The sequence below is a fragment of the Callithrix jacchus genome, chromosome 9 (genome assembly GCF_049354715.1).
Source record: "Callithrix jacchus isolate 240 chromosome 9, calJac240_pri, whole genome shotgun sequence".
NCBI lineage: Eukaryota > Metazoa > Chordata > Mammalia > Primates > Cebidae > Callithrix > Callithrix jacchus.
In genome coordinates, this window is record NC_133510.1 from 19826841 (window position 1) to 19845411 (window position 18571).

Consider the following 18571-nt stretch of genomic DNA (forward strand, 5'->3'; position numbering starts at 1 on the left):
GCTTCAGAGGTTTTAGATCTGCAGAAGAGTTGCGAGATAGTGTAGAGAATTCGCCCATCCTCCTCCCCAGTTTCCCCGGTGGTACCGTCTCACGTTACCATGTTTCATTTGTCACAGCTCGGAAACCACCATTGGTACCTTCTGTTAACTGAGCTCGAGACTTGCTCGGATTTCACTTGTTTTTCATGGAACGTCCTGCCTCTGTTCCAGGGTGCTGTCCAGGACACCTCCTCAGTCTACTCTGGTCTGTGACACTTTTCTGTCTGTCCTTGTTTTCCATGACCTTGACGGTTTTCAGAGGCACTGGGCAAGTATTGTGTAGACTGTGCTGAAATGAGGTGTATCTCATGTGTCTCTCAGAGCCTATTGTTTGCTAAGAAAAAAACTAGCACCGGTGAAGAAATGAAGAAATTTCCAGTACGACAATGGGGAAAAATTACCCTTTTCCTCCCTGCCCTCTCAAAGGGATGGAGCCATTTTTGGCCAGATAGCAAAGGAGCTTTCACTTTTCCCAGCAAAATCAGAATGTTTCTGTTTCCATTTGGCTTTTCTTGGAAACAAAAGAGGAAACCATGGGCAGGGCCTCAGGCTGGGAGTAGAAGCTCTGGGCTCTCTCCTGCATCCCCGCCCACCAGCTGAGGAGACTGCAGGTTGTCATCCTGTCTCCAGAGCCCTAGGAACAGGGCACTGCCTCACTGAGCATCCACATCAAACCTGCTCTGCCCCTGCGATGGTGGGCTGGAGGGGGGCAGCCATCGAGGCAACTGTGATGAGCATGCCTGCCGTATGTCTGTTAATTAACCTGGAAGGAAGCCATCGACCCCTTGGTCTCCCAGACCTTTATATTCTCATTTTCTGGAGTCCCTGAATAATTGACTTGATGCCGTCTTTTAAGGGTTAAAGCTCTCTCTGTTTCTTGCCACTGGCCCCTCCCCTTTAGTTTCTCCTCTGATTAAAGTAGCTGACGCTGGGCACAGTGGCTCACACCTGTAATCCCAGTGCTTTGGGACACCGAGGCAGGAGGATTGCTTGAGGCCAGGGATTTAAGACCAGCCTGAGCAACATAGTGAGACCCCTGGCTCTACAATTTAAAAAAAAAAAATTTTAAATATTAGCCAGGACTGGGGGCATGCACCTGTAATCCCAGCTACTCAGGAAGCTGAAGTGGGAGGATGGCTTGAGCCCAGGACTCCAAGGTTGCAGTGAGCTATGATTGCACCACTGCACTCCAGCCTGGGTAACAGAGCAAGACCCTGTCTCAAAAAATAAAGCAGCTGGGGTGAAAGCTGGATGGGGGCAGGAGACCCCCTCTATGCCACGCCAGAAAGTGAGTTATTCTAGAAAATACTTTAGCGTTCCTTAGATAGCGCTGCCTGACGACCGTAAAAGCCATTATTGGGTGGCACTGGTTATACATGTTTTGTGACCATGTGACCCCAAGCCATTGTGACTCAGCCAACTGGAGCAATTTCTCCAACAGTATTACAGAAAATGGGGCCGCCCCTCGTTCACAGCGCATCCCCTCTGGCCAGTTAACTCAGTCATTCTATCAAGAAAGGCAGCAGGGTTCACTCCTGATTTTTGTGAGCCAAGTACTCCCAGCCCTGCCCCTGCCCCTCCCTTTTCTCTTGAACCTTTCCCCTCTCTTACTGTGAGTTGTTAAGCATATGGGACAGAGATCTATGAAAGCTTTTCCCACTTTTCCAGAGCCAGCTGCTTTTCCCTCCTGGTTGTAGTGAAGTGTTGCAGGTTTAACCACCAAGCAATGTGATATAAGGTTTAAAGTGGCATCCAAATTCAGGGGACTCCCGACTCTGGGCATGGCCTGGCCCTTGGCCAAGGTAAGACCTGAGGTGCTTCCTTGTGTCTCCTGGTTCCAGTTCTCCAGACCAGAATCCTTTTACCACCTGTGCACAGAGACCAGATCAATGACTGGACTGAACATATTGGCTCAGGGTCCTTGACATTGGGGCTCTCTATAAGATGGAAGGGGCCTTACCCCTGGAGGTTCCACTGGGGTACCCTGTCATCACCCGATGGAACATTCCCAAAGAGACCCGGCTCCTGCCCTGAGAGGCTGCTGTACAGTGTAGCTTTACCTCATCTTACAGCTCAGTTCCTTGGCAGGCCTGGGATTGTCTTCATTCTTTTCTGTGACTCACTTAGGAGTTTTCCAGCAGATAAGGGGTAGGGTTGTAACTTCACTCATCAGGGAAGATAAGATGACTTGGAGATAATTGCTCGAGAAGCACAAGCCTACAGCAAATAGGACAGTAATGAGCACTGTCTCTCTATGCCCCCATGCTAGCAAGAGCAGACAAGACAGGGAAAGAGGGAGGACCAGGGTGAGAAACAGGCTGTGGCTAAACCTGGACCAAAATTGAGCTCCGGCCTACAGTTTTCAGGTTAACACTTTCATGTCCAGAAGGAGGCCAGCAGCCTCAGTCTTCCATTCGCAGGGGTCCGACTAGGCCTCCATGGGTTAGGGTGGAAGGAAGAAAAGTATCACCTTTGTACTTTTAATGCTCAGGGACCCCAGGGAACCTAGGCCAGGGCTTGCCACTTACAGTGTCCAGACCCACCCAGTGTGTACTTGTCTAGTCGCTTGTGTACGTGGATCTGAGCCACATAACTCTTCTACTCAGAATGCTCCCAGCAGGGCCTGCCTCCCCTCCTAAGCTAACTGCTGTGCTCCTGGTGGTCTGGGAACCCATAGTCTGAATGCAAGTACCCTGCTGGGTCCAGGACAGTGGAGACTCATGCTTCTCCCCAGCCAAGCAGTGATCTGCTACCTGTGGATTAGGCCAGGAGACCCTCCCTCACATGCCTATCTTTTATTAACAAGGAAAACCAGACCAGAGCCGCGTTTGAGCTGCCTGCCCTAAGGTGGGGCCGAGAGGTTGAGAAGAGGCTGGGAGTGCAGGGCTGGTGGGGCTTCGTGCTGGTAAATTGAGGTGGTTCTCCTAGAGCCCGTTTCGTACCTCCCTCTTCAGAGGCAGAGACACTCCCGATGTTAACTCCTTTGTTTGTTTGTTTGTTTGTTTGTTTGAGACAGGGTCTGACTCTGTCACCCAGGCTGGAGTACAGTGGCGTGATCTCAGCTCACTGCAACCTCTGCCTCCCAGGTTCAAGTGATTCTCCTGCTGGGATTACAGGCATGTGCCACCACACCCAGCTAATTTTTGTATTTGTAGTAGAGACAGGGTTTCACCATGTTGGTCAGGCTGGTCTCGAACTCCTGACCTTGTGATCTGCCCACTTCGGCCTCCCAAAGTGCTGGAATTACAGGCATGAGCCCCTGCGCCTGGCCGGCATCTTCTTTATTCTCTAGCCATATATACCTAACAGGCAGGGAAGAGCCACATCTTACAATCCCTGCTTTACAGATGGGAACACTGAAGCAAATAGAATGTCTCTGCATCCCCTCGTGGTGGAAACACACCTCCCGGGCAGGAGCAAATCCACCCATGCTCCTGGAGGGTAGGCGAGGTTGTGAGTGCTGCAGGCTGAGGTCTGGGGTAGCCCTTCTCAGTGTTGTCACGCTCACTGCCATATTGTGAGGGAAAGGAGAGGAGAAAAGAAAGAAGGCAAGAGAGTCCTGTCCACACCATGGACTATCACCAGCTCCTGGAGCTGAGAACCAAGGTCCCTAATAAGCGGGCTGTGACATAAGAGTGCCTCTGTTGAGGAGGGTGGACCAGCAAAACCTGGGCCCCCCCCACTCCTGTGTCTAGCCGGCTACTACAGTGGAGGCCTGTGAGTCACTCCCCCGGCAAGCCCTGGTACCGACAACGAGGGAGCTCAGCTGGCACTGGGGCGACTTGGCAGGAGGCCTACTGCACAGCGTCTAGTTCAGCGGTACCAGCAAGCAGAGGCCTGACATGTCGTTTACTGCGCAGCAGGTCTCCAGGGACATTGCAGCTGCCCGTTCTGGTGCATGTGGGTAAATATCACCCAAGTCAACAGTTAGAATACGACACCCCAGCCATGTGCCACCTCCCTGAGCATAATCTCCTCCTCCACCTGAACATCACCGCTCACCTGATGATGACTGTGCTTTTCCTTTGTCATTTATAGGTACACGCAAGCCTGACTGGGCCTCCATGGGTTAGGGTGGAAGGAAGAAAAGTATCACCTTTGTACTTTTAATGCTCAGGGACCCCAGGGAACCTAGGCCAGGGCTTGCCACTTACAGTGTCCAGACCCACCCAGTGTGTACTTGTCTAGTCGCTTGTGTACGTGGATCTGAGCCACATAACTCTTCTACTCAGAATGCTCCCAGCAGGGCCTGCCTCCCCTCCTAAGCTAACTGCGGTGCTCCTGGTGGTCTGGGAACCCATAGTCTGAATGCAAGTACCCTGCTGGGTCCAGGACAGTGGAGACTCATGCTTCTCCCCAGCCAAGCAGTGATCTGCTACCTGTGGATTAGGCCAGGAGACCCTCCCTCACATGCCTGTCTTTTATTAAGAAGGAAAACCAGACCAGAGCCGCGTTTGAGCTGCCTGCCCTAAGGTGGGGCCGAGAGGTTGAGAAGAGGCTGGGAGTGCAGGGCTGGTGGGGCTTCGTGCTGGTAAATTGAGGTGGTTCTCCCAGAGCCCGTTTCGTACCTCCCTCTTCAGAGGCAGAGACACTCCCGATGTTAACTCCTTTATTTATTTATTTGTTTGTTTGTTTGAGGCAGGGTCTGACTCTGTCACCCAGGCTGGAGTACAGTGGCGTGATCTCAGCTCACTGCAACCTCTGCCTCCCAGGCTCAAGTGATTCTCCTGCTTCAGCCTCCCAAATAGCTGGGATTACAGGCATGTGCCACCACACCCGGCCAGAATTAATGCTGACCTCTGTGTGCATCCCTAAACAGTGTAGGGACTTTTAACTACATGGAATCGTATATTGTGTGTGTTCCTGTGGCTCCGGTTTCTCCGGTTTAGCATTGCTAGATGCACTCATGGTACGGCATGTAGCTAGTTACTCGTTCTCACTGTGGTACAGTGTTCTGCTGCCGATAAAGTACCGCTTCGGCCAATGGGCAGCAGGGGGGTCACTGTTGATTCCTCGCTTGCTGGTATTTTTAGTACCTGAATTAATCAGGCACACCCCACAATGGCATTTGCAACTACCAGTGCCATTGGTACATGAGGGACAGAGACCACAGGTGGTCACATAGTCCTTTGCCAGTGTCACCCTTCAGTGTGCGGGGACTGCGTTGTCGCTGGCAGCCAGAATTAATGCTGACGTCCCATGTGTCTTGCAGCTTGCCGGGATTGCCGTCCTTGCCATTGGACTATGGCTCCGATTCGACTCTCAGACCAAGAGCATCTTCGAGCAAGAAACCAATAATAATAATTCCAGCTTCTACACAGGTGAGGGGCGGGGAAGGCTTGGTGAATTCAGACTCTGGCTCCAACAAACTTCTTCCAACTTTTGGAGACCCTGTGTTGACCCAGGGACTTGAGCTCAGGAAAGACTTCTGCTTTGGCCACGCTGGCTGGTCATGTCCTTTTCAAGTTGTGCAGTTTTTGTGTGTGTCATTGTGCCTATGAATTTGCATTTAACTGATCTGGTTTCTTTTCCTGATGGCCAAGTCAGGCGTGTTGACAGTTCTCTGATGTAATGTTGGCTCTGCCAAAGTTGCACCCATTCTTGAGGGTTTATGAACCTCTGTTCTCATCTCTGATACTCTTTTATTTATTTGTTTGTTTGTTTATTTATTTATTTATTTTGAGGCGGAGTTTCGCTGTTGTTACCCAGACTGGAGTGCAATGGCACGATCTCGGCTCACCGCAACCTCCGCCTCTTGGGTTCAAGCAATTCTCCTGCCTCAGCCTCCCGAGTGGCTGGGACTACAGGCTCGCACCACCATGCCCAGCTAATTTTTGTATTTTTAGTAGAGACAGGGTTTCACCGTGTTGACCAGGATGGTCTCGATCTCTTGACCTTGTGATCCACCCACCTCGGCCTCCCAAAGTGCTGGGATTATAGGCATGAGCCATCCTGCCCGGCCTGATACTCTCTTTTAATATGTCTTCTTAACCTCATCATTTCCTTAATTCAAAAAGCTTTGTCCTGGGGATCTGCAGTGCTGGAAGAAGATACAGATGGCTCTCCTCTTCCCTGTTCAGATAGGGACTCTGAGACTCAGGAAAACATCAGCCTCCTGGAAAACACAGCAACAGTGGGAGAGACTAGAAGGGACTCTGCCCAGCCCTTTGGACCCTTGGTACTGGGGTAAATGCCGTGACATTTAGTTTTATGTGTTTGTTTTTGAAGCGTCTTTTGCTTTGGGAAAAAGGCTTCCAATTTAAGCCTGCCTGGGATCCTCTGAACATGAACAGACTTGGCAGGTTTCTTTCTACACTCAGGCTTATTGGCAGCCTGGCTAGCACCATTCTGTCCGTCCCATTGCCGTATCACCACGTCAAAGCTCCCTTCAGAGGAGGGGGATCCCGGTGCCTGCCAAGTGCAGTTGCCCGCGTCTGTGTGAATTCAGACTCTGTGGCTGTACCCTGCCTGGCTTGGAGGTAGGAAACTTTTCATTTGTGAGGAACAAAGGAAACCTCCTATTTTTAGGACGATGCTGACATGTCGTCAGGCTCAAAGTGTAAGTGTGGCCACTTCCTTCCCACCCACCAAAAAAGTTATTTTTACAAAGGAGGGAGAAAACAGTTATCTCTTAGTCCCTCAGGGAGAAAGAAGGCTGGCCAGCCGTGTAGACCTTCCCTTTCTTTCCCCACCACTTGAACCAGGTAGGGAGAGTCTTGAGAAACAGCTCATTTGGCTGTGTAACATTTGAGCCCTATGGATAGTTTTGCTGGTTTATCACCTTTTGTTAGCTGGAGTGTTTTGGGGTGTATCTGTCTATTGTCAGAAAGAAAGTGAGAGAAAGCACAATGTATGTTTTTAAAAAAACTACACATACACACAGAGTTTTTAGGGAACAGGTTTCTATAGCGCCCTGACTTGTTTTAGCAACAGAGCATTTTTTTTGAGTCTGTGACAGACTTGGAATGCTGTCCTGCAGAGCAGGAGGGAGGAGGTGGTGCAGGTGCAGGTGCTGGGGAAGACCCTCCATGCTCCAAGCCACGTTCCAGAAGGGAGCCCGGCGTGGGGGCAGCAGGCCTGCCCACAGGACCAGGCACAGGCAGGCCTGCTTTCCCAAGCAAAAGCGACCTGTGGCTGCCACATGTGCCCCTGAAGACAGACTCAGTCCTCCCTTATCCCGGCTGCTTCTAACAACCCTCTTTTTCTTTCCTGTTACCCAAAGCCTCTATGGTTGATTCTACATATTTTTAGATGTGGGAGGGAAGAATCTCATGGGTAAGAGGATGGAACTGGAAGGAAGACACTAACATTTTTCAGCCCCTTCTCTGTGTGTCATTCATTGCCTTGTGTGTACTGTTATGTAATTTAATCCCCTTAACTCTGCAAGGAGTATGAACTGATTCCCATCTCCTAGGTGCAGGAGCCGAGGCCTAGAGAGCTTAAATAACTTGTAGAAGCTCATATTCCCTCAAGAGGCAGGGTCAGGATTTGAACCCAGGCCTAGAAGAGCTGCTTTTTGGACCGTCTGTGCCAGGTTGTGGGGCCTCCCTCTGTAGGAATGGAAAGGTGTATACTGGCTGAATGTGCCCTATTAGCAGGGATGGGGTGAGGCTCTCTTGGCCCTTTAACTTCACCCGAGTTGTTGTCAGGGAAAGAAACCCCTGCATCAGTGGCCCAGCCAGCAGCTGACAGGCGGGAAAGCTGCAGGGTGGCAGGAGAGTAATGAGCACCGTTGGAGGAGCTGGGGCTCACCCCTGGGAACTTCACAGGATTCAGATCCTGCGGGTCACTGCAAGGCCCCCCCTGGTGGCCCGTGGTCCTACGTGAAGTGACCAGGAGGGTGATTTGAAGGCACAACCCCAAAGAGACACAGATCCGCTAGTTGGAGCCTAAGAGCTGCTGTTCATTTATTTCTGCCAGAGAAATACAGATCCTTTGCAGCTACACCCGGTCCTGGGAAAAGAGCGGAGTTTTGAAGACTTCATTCTGCTTGAGGAAGCTCAGGCAAGGGGGATGATCAAGTGACGTTAGAACAGCGGCACTGTGGCTGGGCACAGTGGCTCACTCTTTATATCAGATGTTCCGCCTGCCTCAGCCTCTAGCACTTTGGGAGGCTGAGGCAGGCAGATCCTCTGAGGTCAGGAGTTTGAGACCATCCTGGCCAACATGGCAAAACCCCGTCTCTACTAAAAATACAAAAATTAGCTGCGCTTGGTGGCATATGACTCTAATCCCAGCTACTCAGGAGGCTGAGGCACAAGAATCTCTTGAACCCAGGAGGCAGAGGTTGCAGTGAACTGAGATCATGCCACTGCACTCTAGCCTGGGCAACAGAGCGAGACCCCATCTCAAAAAAAAAAAGAACAGCAGCACAGCACTGTGGGCACTGCTTGGGTGTGGGCTGTGCCCTGATCTTCACTGAATGCTTTAGGAAATCATAATTGTGGTTCGTGGGCAACGGGCCAGGGAGGCGTGGCTCTGTGTCCCCTTTCCCACAAGGGTGTAAGACCTGCCTTCTATATTGGCCCAGAACCCTTCTCCCAGCAGATGAGCTTGGAGTGCCAGCCACATCCTGGCTGCTTTTCCTGTTGCCATGGGGTGACTGTGCTTGCACTGGGCCACCAAACTCTCTGCAGGGCAACGCACAGGTCAGTCTGACCATGCAGCTGACTTTTCAGAAAACTTGAACAGCCCAGGGGTGTCTTTTCTCCAGGGGCGCCACAGCTCACAAAGTAGAGAGTGTATAACCAGGCAGAAAAGCAAGTGAAAACCTTTCCAACATTCGGAGCAGTCTGTGGTGAGTCCAGAACAGCTGACAGCCTTATATGGGCCTTCTCTGCAGTCCAGGCCTAGAGATTCAGCCTGTCAGCAGGATCCCTAATCCCAGGCTGCAGTCATGCTGGGGAACTTCATTTTCTGGGTCCCAGGCCAGCAGCCCTTCCCATCTCCCTGGTGTCCCTCCAGAACTGTGGCTGCTGAATGAGGGCATCTGGGGGTCTTCAGCCAGAGGCCATAAATGCCCCCCATCCCTCAGCCAGCCTCCCTATCCATGATGAGGTGCCTGGTGATTTTCAGGACATGCAATGCTTGCTCTCAGTAAGCTTGCATCCCAGCCTGGCTTGTTACCTGCGGCGGTTCTGTTTGTTGCTGTGGGCTTCATTCTCTCCCTCCTGAAACCACACAGCTTACACACCTACTCCCCCTGGGGCAGAGAAGTACATCGTGTGGCAAGTGGAATTCCACTGTGGCACTTACTCCTGTGAACACGGAAGGGCGGGGAACCAAGACAGAACCAGTGAGGGCAGAGGCAGGGCTCCTTTGAACACCTGATGGAGTTATTTGAATATAATAAACTTTTATTGGAGCCCAGAGGCCCTACCGGATTTTGTTCTTCACACAAACAGGTGTGGGGAGTGCTGTTTGCAAGATGGAGCTGGGGTAGGGACGGGAGCCTGCTGGGTCCTCTCCCCGGCCTAAGCCAAGAGCCCTGATGAACGGTGAAAAACACTGAAGAGCCCTTTCTTGTGTAAAGGACACCCTGGCATATGCTACTGCTGCTACACCACCCTTTTTTTCTTTTTTTTTCTTTTTTTTTTTTTTTGCTAGGCCTATAATGCCAGCCTGAAAAAAGAATAAACAACCCTTAAGCAAATTACTACAGTAATCCTAGAGAAGGCTCTGTGATGGATAGCTTTTTCCATGAGTCAGACAGCAAGCTAACATTCACTTGTTTTATAAGGGGGAACACTTTGTCATTTATCATCACCAGCCCTGGCTGACAAGCTTTGGGGGTAAGCGATGAGTAGCCTTTCCAAAGGCCCTGAGCAGCCCTTTTAAAAGGCAGCCCAAGCCCTCAGTGGTTCTGTGACTTCCGTGGGGCCTGCTTTCAGATCAGCCATGCTAAAGGTTGTCAGCTGCCGCTGAGTTCCCCAAGGACAGTCACCAGGGAATGGCTTCTCTTTCCCCCGACTAGAGAGGGCTAAAGCAAGGCACTGCAGATGTGTGGCCATCCACGCAAGATTTAAAGCCCACAAAACCCTTGACCTTAAAATCTTCCTCTGCTGAGCCCTATCATGAATATTCAATATTAACCAGGAGGCCTGTTAGGAACGTTCCCTCTCACTGCATGGGAAACGCTTTGCCCTTTAGTAGCTCACTTGCAGCTCATCCAACTCCCTTAGCCTCTGCAGGGTCACCAGGCTATGATCTGGGATCTGGACTTAGAGAAAACATGTCTGCCTGTTCATTCCCACTCCACTCTATTTCATGGGCCTGTAAATCCTTTCAATCTCTTAATACCTCCTGTTTATTCAGCCCCTGCTATGGAGCTCAAAGGAGTGACCTCATCCTTCCTTGTCTTGCCCCCATGAGATGGGAAAAAAAATGGGGGCTTTCCACTGTCCCCATGGGAGAGAACTGAAGGAGGCTGCCCTCTTACCCAGTGCCCCATGCGTGGGGCTGCACAGCCTCCCCAAGCCGAGCCTGTGGCTCCGCAGTGTTCGACTGCCTAGGAAGATGCGACCTGACTTGAGGACAAGCTACATTTGTCCCCTTGCCCAGTCTGGGCCAGGCATGCACAAGAACAATACCCATATTCATGCAACATGGGGTTTGCCAGTAACCCCACGTGACTTGACCTCACGACGGATGTGGGGGAGAAGGGAGAGGCACAAACACTCTCTGTGTGCATTCTGCTCTGTGCTGCCCGTGAGCCTCAGCTGTGGGCAGACTGCATGGTTTGTTGCCTGCAAAGCCTCAGCCCTGCTCGGTGCAGATGTGGGACAGTGAAGTCAGTGTGTCACCTGCCGAGGTTCTCATCGAGTGTCCTGCTGTGTATTGTGGGGAAACATCACAGACACTCTCTCTCTCTCTCTCTCTCTCTCTCTCTCTCTCTCGCTCACTCTCTCTCTCTCTCTCTCTCACACACACACACACACACACACACACACACACACACATTTTCAGCCTACTTCAAGGAAATCTCTCTGGTCCCAATTAAAGGAGAATTGAAGTAAGGAGACAGCAGCAGGTTAAAATTCACTATGGTGGTTATTAATGATGGTTACTCATCATTGAGACGTCATTGAGATGAACAGCAGCTGGCATTTGTTGTGCATATGTGGATGATATCACTTAATCCCCACAGCAGTCCTGGGAGTAGGCATTATTGCTACTCCTGCTTTACAGAAAGAAAACTGTTTCACAGAGAGGAGGCACAGAGCTAGCCTCCAAACTGAGGCATCTGGGCTTCCGAGCTGGTACTCCCCACAAGGGACAGTAGCCTCTCCCAAGGCTAGACAGAATATGCCTGCAGGACAGGGAGGCACGGAGACTTCTCTGCGGGGTTTCCCAGGGAACCGGTATAGACGTGCTGACTGAAGGAGAAGTCCCTGCAGGGCAGCTGTGGCTTCTCAGGAACATAACCATGGGGTGGCCCCTCTGGGCCTTGGTGGGCTGTGGAGTGAATGGGCTGGTGCTGCTCCACTGTGCTCCTGTCCCAGGAATTTGCATTGTTCTGGGTTTGGGCAAAAGTTCTAGAAGTCACTGCCCTTCTCCCACCTGCTTCCCATCAGCCACTCAAATCAAGGGCTTAGTAATGGTGTCAGTCATCCTCTTCTTAGCAAGGAGGAGCCTCTTCACCCTTAACGTGGAGTAAGTGAGTTGCAGCTGTAAGATCTCGTTAGCATGCTACAGAGATCTTTCGAAATTTCCAGCAACATACCGCTTTAATTTTACTGGTAAGGAAATTGAGGGCCAGAGAGGGAAAATGCCTTTCCCAAGATCACACAGCAGTTAGCAGCAAGTTAGGACCAAAAGAAGGGTCTTCTGACACCAAGATCTGTGTCCTTTGCACTAAAGTCAGGTATTGAACCTTTGCCAAGAGGTGGCTTTGAGTATTCCTAACTGTGTGTGTCTAACCGCCACCCAGCAGCAGGGCAGGGAGGGTTCTCTTCTGGGAACAGGCAGAGTTGGTCCCCCCCAGGGTAGGGGGAGTGCCTAGGTGTGCACAGCCCCTTCCTACTGGAAATCTGCTCTGACAGTGTCCTCTATAAGGCAGGGTCCCAGAAGTTAGCCGAGTGTGCCTGCTCTATGCTGACTAGCTTGAGTGGGTCCATCTTGCTGGAAAGAGCTGACGGACTGGACCAGTTTGCATTTCGAATGTGGGAGTCCCCATGGATATTCTCTGTCCTGGGTTGAAGATTGATGGGCACCTTCCAGAAGGGCTGAGGGTTAGGTAGGAGGATAGCTTGGTGAAGCCAAGTCATGGAAGAGAGTCTGGTGGGAAGGAGACCTAGGGGCAGAGGTGGAAGGGGAGGCTGTGTTTTAAGGAAAGGGAACTTCTTCCCTGGGATGAGGGGAGTAAGGAGGGGGAGGCAGGAGTTAGGCAGAGGAAAACAGAAATTGCCGGAGATGCCCGGGCCTCTGAACTGATGTCTCCACATGTGTGTGCTTCCTCTGTCCTCCCGCAGGAGTCTATATTCTGATTGGAGCCGGCGCCCTCATGATGCTGGTGGGCTTCCTGGGCTGCTGTGGGGCAGTGCAGGAGTCCCAGTGCATGCTGGGACTGGTGAGTATCCCCGCCAGCCACCCTGACCCCTACCGCCAAAACCTCAGTAGACCCAGACCCAGACCCAGACCCAGACCCACAGAACTGATGGAGGGGGTTGGAGCCAAGAAGGTACCCAGAGGCCATGAGCTGTCCTCAGCCTCCTCAGTTTTTCTTGCTCCAGGCCCCCTGAGCCACCTGGCCAGGCAGCCATGCTGTTCTCAGCCCGGGCCCCTCCCCAATGTGAAGCATCACCCTTCTTTTCTGGAACCTACCTTATCGCTTCCCCTGGGCAACTAAAAGGACTTTGTTTCCCCTTTTCTCGAGGACCACATTTGCTTTTTTTCCCTGAATCCACAGGTACCTTTGCCTTCTTGTTTCAAAATCTGTTTCGGTCTTTTCTAGACTCCATGGAGCGGATTCGTTCCCTTTATTTCCCCAAATCTCTGTGGCTTCTGTGAGCACTGCTACTTTCCTGCTCACTGACTCTTAACTAACGCCTCGTAAATGCTAGTTCTGGACGCGGCTGTGCTCAGCTTTTTCCTCCTGCCCAAGGACCTCGCCTCACTGTGGCCTCTGCCCTCTCCTTGGTTAACTGCCTGTTCTGCGAACTTCCTTCCTGCCCCTTCAAGGCTGTTCATTTGTGCCACCAGATGCCTGTTCCCCAGGGAGTTGTCCTTCTTCCTTGTCCCAAAATACCCTTCGATTTTCCTGGCTGGCGGGCTGGGACTGTTCCTCACCCCATCCCCTCATTGCCTTCCAGTTCTTCGGCTTCCTCTTGGTGATATTCGCCATTGAAATCGCCGCAGCCATCTGGGGATATTCCCACAAGGATGAGGTAGGTTTTTTTCCATGAGATCTCGTGGGTTTGGGAGGTGGGGGATGGGAGACAGTGCGGCAGGGGACAGGTCCTGGCTGGGCACTTTGTTCAGCTTTCAGCTGTTGACCAGGCCCCTTATCTCATCATGTGCCAGTGAATGTGCCCTCCTCGGGGCAGGGACTGTCAGCATGCTTACTGCCCTGTGCAGGATTGTGCCAGCTGTGGTGCTGGCTCATAGTAGATGTTCAGGAATGACTCGTTGTGCCTGCGTGTGTGTGTGTGTCTGTCCATCTCACACCTCAGCAGCCCTTCCCCACAACTCTTAGAAAGATTACTCAGGAAATACAGGCTTTCTGTGGGCTGGAAACTCTCGCCTCCTCCTCTCATCTATAAATACGTGTTCAAGTGCTGCCCCATGAGCCAAGTGCTGTCCCCAAGCCTGTACAGGGTCCACAGATGTTTGAACTATGGGCCCCACTTCCAGAGACTTGGCCATCTGCTATAGGAAAAAGACATGCAACTGACAAGGGTCATAGAGGTGATTTATAGCCAAAGTATTATGGGATTTGAAAAGGTGAGGGAATCTCTTTTGGCTTCTTAGAGAAGGGAGTAGTGAACTAAAACTTGAATGAGAGAGGCGTTCAGGAGGAAAGTTTGTGGAGGCAGCAGACTTGGAGCCAGAGGGGCTGAGCATGGTGGAGCCCGGGTTTCCAGGCGGAGCCCTGGAGAGTTTTGGACCAGCATGGTCTGTATCAGAGTAGTGTTTTCAGAAGGGCTACCTTGTCATGTTCAGCAAGAAGGGGGAAGGAAGAGAGATGCTGGAGGCAGGAACACTATTATTTTGTTTGGTTTTTAAGACTAGTCTAGTGCAGTGGTGAGAAGCAGGGGAATAGGGGAACAAGGACTTCCATCTGTAACTGACTGAACAATCCATTGAGATAATCCACTACCTTCAGACCAGCCAAGGAGACTGTTAAAAAAAACATGTATTCAAGTGATAAAAGCAACAGCCATCGAAATAGGAAGGGATCATTGTGAAAATGTCAGAAAGCTGCTGAAGGAAAAATACTGGCTGTTGGTCTGTTAATTGGATGTGGGTGAGCATCAAAGGGGCAGACATGCATGAAATTGGGATGCACCAGGTGCAGGCGCATAATAATATATCCCCTATATTATATTACAGTAGCTGACACACCCTCCAGATTTACTCTTTACTGGATCTAATGGTAAAGGCTTAATATGCAATACCTCATTTAAATTCTCATAATAATCTACGAGCTGTAGGGACAAATGTGGAAACTGCCGTACAGAAAGAGGTTTAATAATTTCCAAAATAATGCAAGTGGTGAGAAAAAGAAGGAAGCCTGAGAAAATGGTCAAGTCAGGAGTAGTTTTTAAATTATTATTATCCTATAGATTGTAGAAATTCTCAAACTCGCGACCTCAGGTGATCCGCCTGCCTCAGACTCCCAAAGTGCTGGAATTATAGATGTGAGCCTCTGTGCCTGGCTGGGATCACAGACATTCAATTTAGGCGCCAATAGAGCTGAAGGACTGACCCAAGTGTGAGAGACAGGGAGAAGCGTCCAGAGCGAGTTTCTGGAGGACGTGGGAAGAGATGGGAAGTGCCCGAAGGCCTTGTGGCTGCCATCTGCCCAGTGACGTTGTCCAACCACAGGCATCTGGTGGCTGAGAGCTTAAAGAGAGAGAACAAGGTGGAATGGGTAACATTTGTTCATGGAGAAAGATGTTAAAATGCCATCTCTGCCCCTCTCTTGTCTGCCCATTGCAGGTGATTAAGGAAATCCAGGAGTTTTACAAGGACACCTACAACAAGCTGAAAACCAAGGATGAGCCCCAGCGGGAAACTCTGAAAGCCATCCACTATGCGGTACGTCGCCTTGGCAAACACACCCTCCTGCGCTTTCTCCGGAATATGTCTGCACACGGGGTGCTGACTGCGCCAGATCAGGGCAAACATTCTAATCTTTTAAAAATGTGTTCCTCTCATCCCCATCCCTGCCTTCTTGCTGCAGTTGAACTGCTGTGGTGTGGCTGGAGGCGTGGAACAGTTTATCTCGGACATCTGCCCCAAGAAAGAAGTACTCGAAACCATCACCATGAAGGTAAACTCAGAGCAATATCCTAGTGCCCCTGCCCCATTGCTCTGGGCAGATCCTGCAAGCATCAGAGTGACAGCAGCCAGGTGCTGCTTCGGAAACACCCAGTCTGCCTGTGAAAGGGTCCCAGAGCACCCATCTCTTTCTCCCCTACTTTGGGCTCTCTGTTTACTGAAGGGCAATAAAACAAACGCCGGACCAGGGGGACGACCAGTGCTCTGGCACCACCCACTGCTGCCAGCTCGAAGCTGTCACGGGCAGGCGTGCTTCTGAGTCTCGGACTCCCGCTCTGACTTTGTCAGTGGCTCCTGCCTGTAAGCTGGAGTTAATGTCCAACTCCAGAGTGATAAAAAGTGACCTTACAACCATATCAGAAATAGACCCCCAAGCAGGGCCTGCCCTCCTCCTTCCCTGATGTCCTGCCCAGATTTTAGGGATCCACCAGCAGAGCCATCCCTTTGTTCCTCTTTCCATCCACCAGCCAGAATGTCTCTTATCCCTGAACACTCCTGTCCCCAGCCCACCCTCTGTCCACCAGTTCTCCTGGGTGAGACGGGTGCCGTGGGAGGAAGGAGGTGCCCGGGGAGCAGGGCTTGTGTGTGACCCAGGCCTTGGTTTGTCTCCCCAAGTCCTGTCCTGATGCCATCAAAGAGGTCTTCGACAGTAAATTCCACATCATCGGCGCAGTGGGCATCGGCATTGCCGTGGTCATGGTGAGTGGCGACACGTCGTCCCAGGAGGGGGACTGAGGAGCGAACGTTGATTCAGCCCATGCTCTGCCCAGACACCGTCACAGTCTGCGCATTTGTCAACTCACTTTGTCCTCGTGCTCTTAGTATTTCCATGTTCCCACCAGGGAATGGAGAGACAGGCCGATGTTCTGACGGAAGCCCCTCACCTCCTGAGTGGAGGATCCACGTTCCTCCTGGGTTTCTCCAGGGTCGACTCTCTTAGCGTTGAGGTTCAGGGCACATGGGCGGCAGTGCTGGCACCGCTAGTCCTCAGAGCATGTCTCCTCACGCACCTGCTGTTCTTCTCCCTGAGAAAGTACTTCATAGAGGCTGGCGGCCTGGGAGTTGTTCCATTTCTTAAAGAGTATCTGAAAATGGGCAGCCAGAAGGAGGTCTCTTGCTAATCAGCCCCTAGAAACCATCAAGGGCCAACCAGGTTCCTTGGGGTCATGCCCTCTCTCCCCATGAGGGAGAGCCCCAGGTGGAACACGGCCCTCGCTGTGATGACCTGGCTCACTGAGTCTTACCCCACCCCTGCCCGCCTCCGCCCCCTTGCCAGACTGCCCCCAAAGAGAATCGCCTCCTTTCTTGGTGGTTATTTGCACCCTTAACCAGCATCTAAGAAAGGCATGAAGCACCTTTCAGTAAAAGATAAAATAATACCTTCTTGTTTCTCTTTGAAACGGAGTTTTACTCTTGTTGCCCAGGCTGGAGTGCAATGGAGCAATCTTGACTCACTGCAACCTCTGCCTCCTGGATTCAAGCGATTCTCCAGCCTCAGCCTTCCAAGTAGCTGGGACTAGAAGGGCACACCACTACGCCCAGCTAATATTTGCATTTGTAGTAGAGATGGAGTTTCACCATGTTGGCTAGGCTGGAGAATCATTTGAACACAGGAGGCAGAGGTTGCAGTGAGCCAAGATCGCACCATTGCACTCCAGCCTGGGTGACAGAGCAAGAGTCCGTCTAAAAATAAATAAATAAAAATAGAATAGAATATTAAATACACACACACAAAATCTAACCTGTGTGGACTATAAGAAAGCCTGGAATTTGAGCATTAAATTTGGCTCTGAGCTTACTTGTCCCCCTGAAAGTTCTCCAAGGAAGATGCTTGTGCAGCTGACTGCCGACCCCCTCAGATCCTTCACGTCCATGTCCTTCTCGTTACCTGGCCTGCATCTTTCCCACTTCAGTACCCTCTAATTCATTTGGCCTCCTGGATGCCATTCTCCTTGTCATTTGTCTTGGACTGGGTGACCCATGTCCCTCCCTTTCCCTCAGCCGTCCTTCAGATAAAACCACCCTGATCCTCATGTTTCTTCCTCTCTCCTAGATATTTGGCATGATCTTCAGTATGATCCTGTGCTGTGCTATCCGCAGGAACCGCGAGATGGTCTAGAGTCAGCTTAATCCCTGAGCGGGAAGTTTACCCATGAAGATTGTTGGGATTTTTGTTTTTCGTTTTTTGTTTTTGCCACTAACTTTACTATTCATTCTGCATTTCTAGACAAAAGCTAAAGTTATTTTATGTTTGTCTTTTAATGCTTCATTCAATATTGACATTTGTAGTTGAAGGGGGGTTGGTTTGCTTTGGTTTCTATTTTTTCAGTTGTTTATTTTTGCTTGTTATGTTAAGCAGAAATCCTGCAATGAAAGGTACTATATTTGCTAGACTCTAGACAAGATATTGTACATAAAAGATTTTTTTTGTCTTTAAATAGATAAAAATGTCTATCAACTTTAATCAAGTTGTAACTTATATTGAAGACAATTTGATACATAATAAAAAATTATGACAATGTCCTGGACTGGTTTTTGTTTCCTTTAGTTATTTTGAGAGCTATTTGGTTTGCAAATATCTTTCAACTGCTATTAATTCCACCTGCATTTATATGAGAGGTAGATTGGGAGGTTGCTCACCCCAGTTTACTAATGAAGAAATCTAGATGTAGAGAGATTAAGGGATTCTGAGCCAAAGTCACACAGGTGTTAACAGAAGAGTCAGCACCAGCACCTGGTCCCTAGATGCTCCTTCAGCAGTGTGGCGTGTCTTGGGGATGTGACAGCACAGGTCACACCACGGTGGCAGGAACTTTGTTTTATTCAGTGCCTAGCACCTAGTGTCTGGTGCATAGTAGTCCTTGGTATTTTTATCAGTTAATATTTGTTGATTGAATGAATAAATGAGTGTGTATGCACCAGGGTTTCATCAGAGAAGCAGAGCCACTAAGAGATATTTGTTTGATGGGATTTGTTGTAGGGATTTGACCTTACACAGTCTCTGCAGACAATTGGGAAGGATGCACGGATG

The 18571-nt window shown here is 50.6% G+C and overlaps 1 protein-coding gene across 1 annotated transcript in view; it reads left to right on the plus strand.

The window, feature by feature from the left end:
• CD9 (CD9 molecule) overlaps nucleotides 1-18059 on the plus strand; it is a 37627-nt gene extending 19568 nt beyond the window's left edge. The window contains exons 2-8 of the mRNA XM_002752244.7: nucleotides 5252-5360; nucleotides 12510-12607; nucleotides 13350-13424; nucleotides 15199-15297; nucleotides 15443-15532; nucleotides 16156-16239; nucleotides 17594-18059. Of these exons, the coding sequence (XP_002752290.2) occupies nucleotides 5252-5360; nucleotides 12510-12607; nucleotides 13350-13424; nucleotides 15199-15297; nucleotides 15443-15532; nucleotides 16156-16239; nucleotides 17594-17659 (621 nt within the window). The 3' untranslated portion in view covers nucleotides 17660-18059. The remainder of the gene's footprint in view (nucleotides 1-5251; nucleotides 5361-12509; nucleotides 12608-13349; nucleotides 13425-15198; nucleotides 15298-15442; nucleotides 15533-16155; nucleotides 16240-17593) is intronic.
• Nucleotides 18060-18571: the final 512 nt, after the last annotated feature.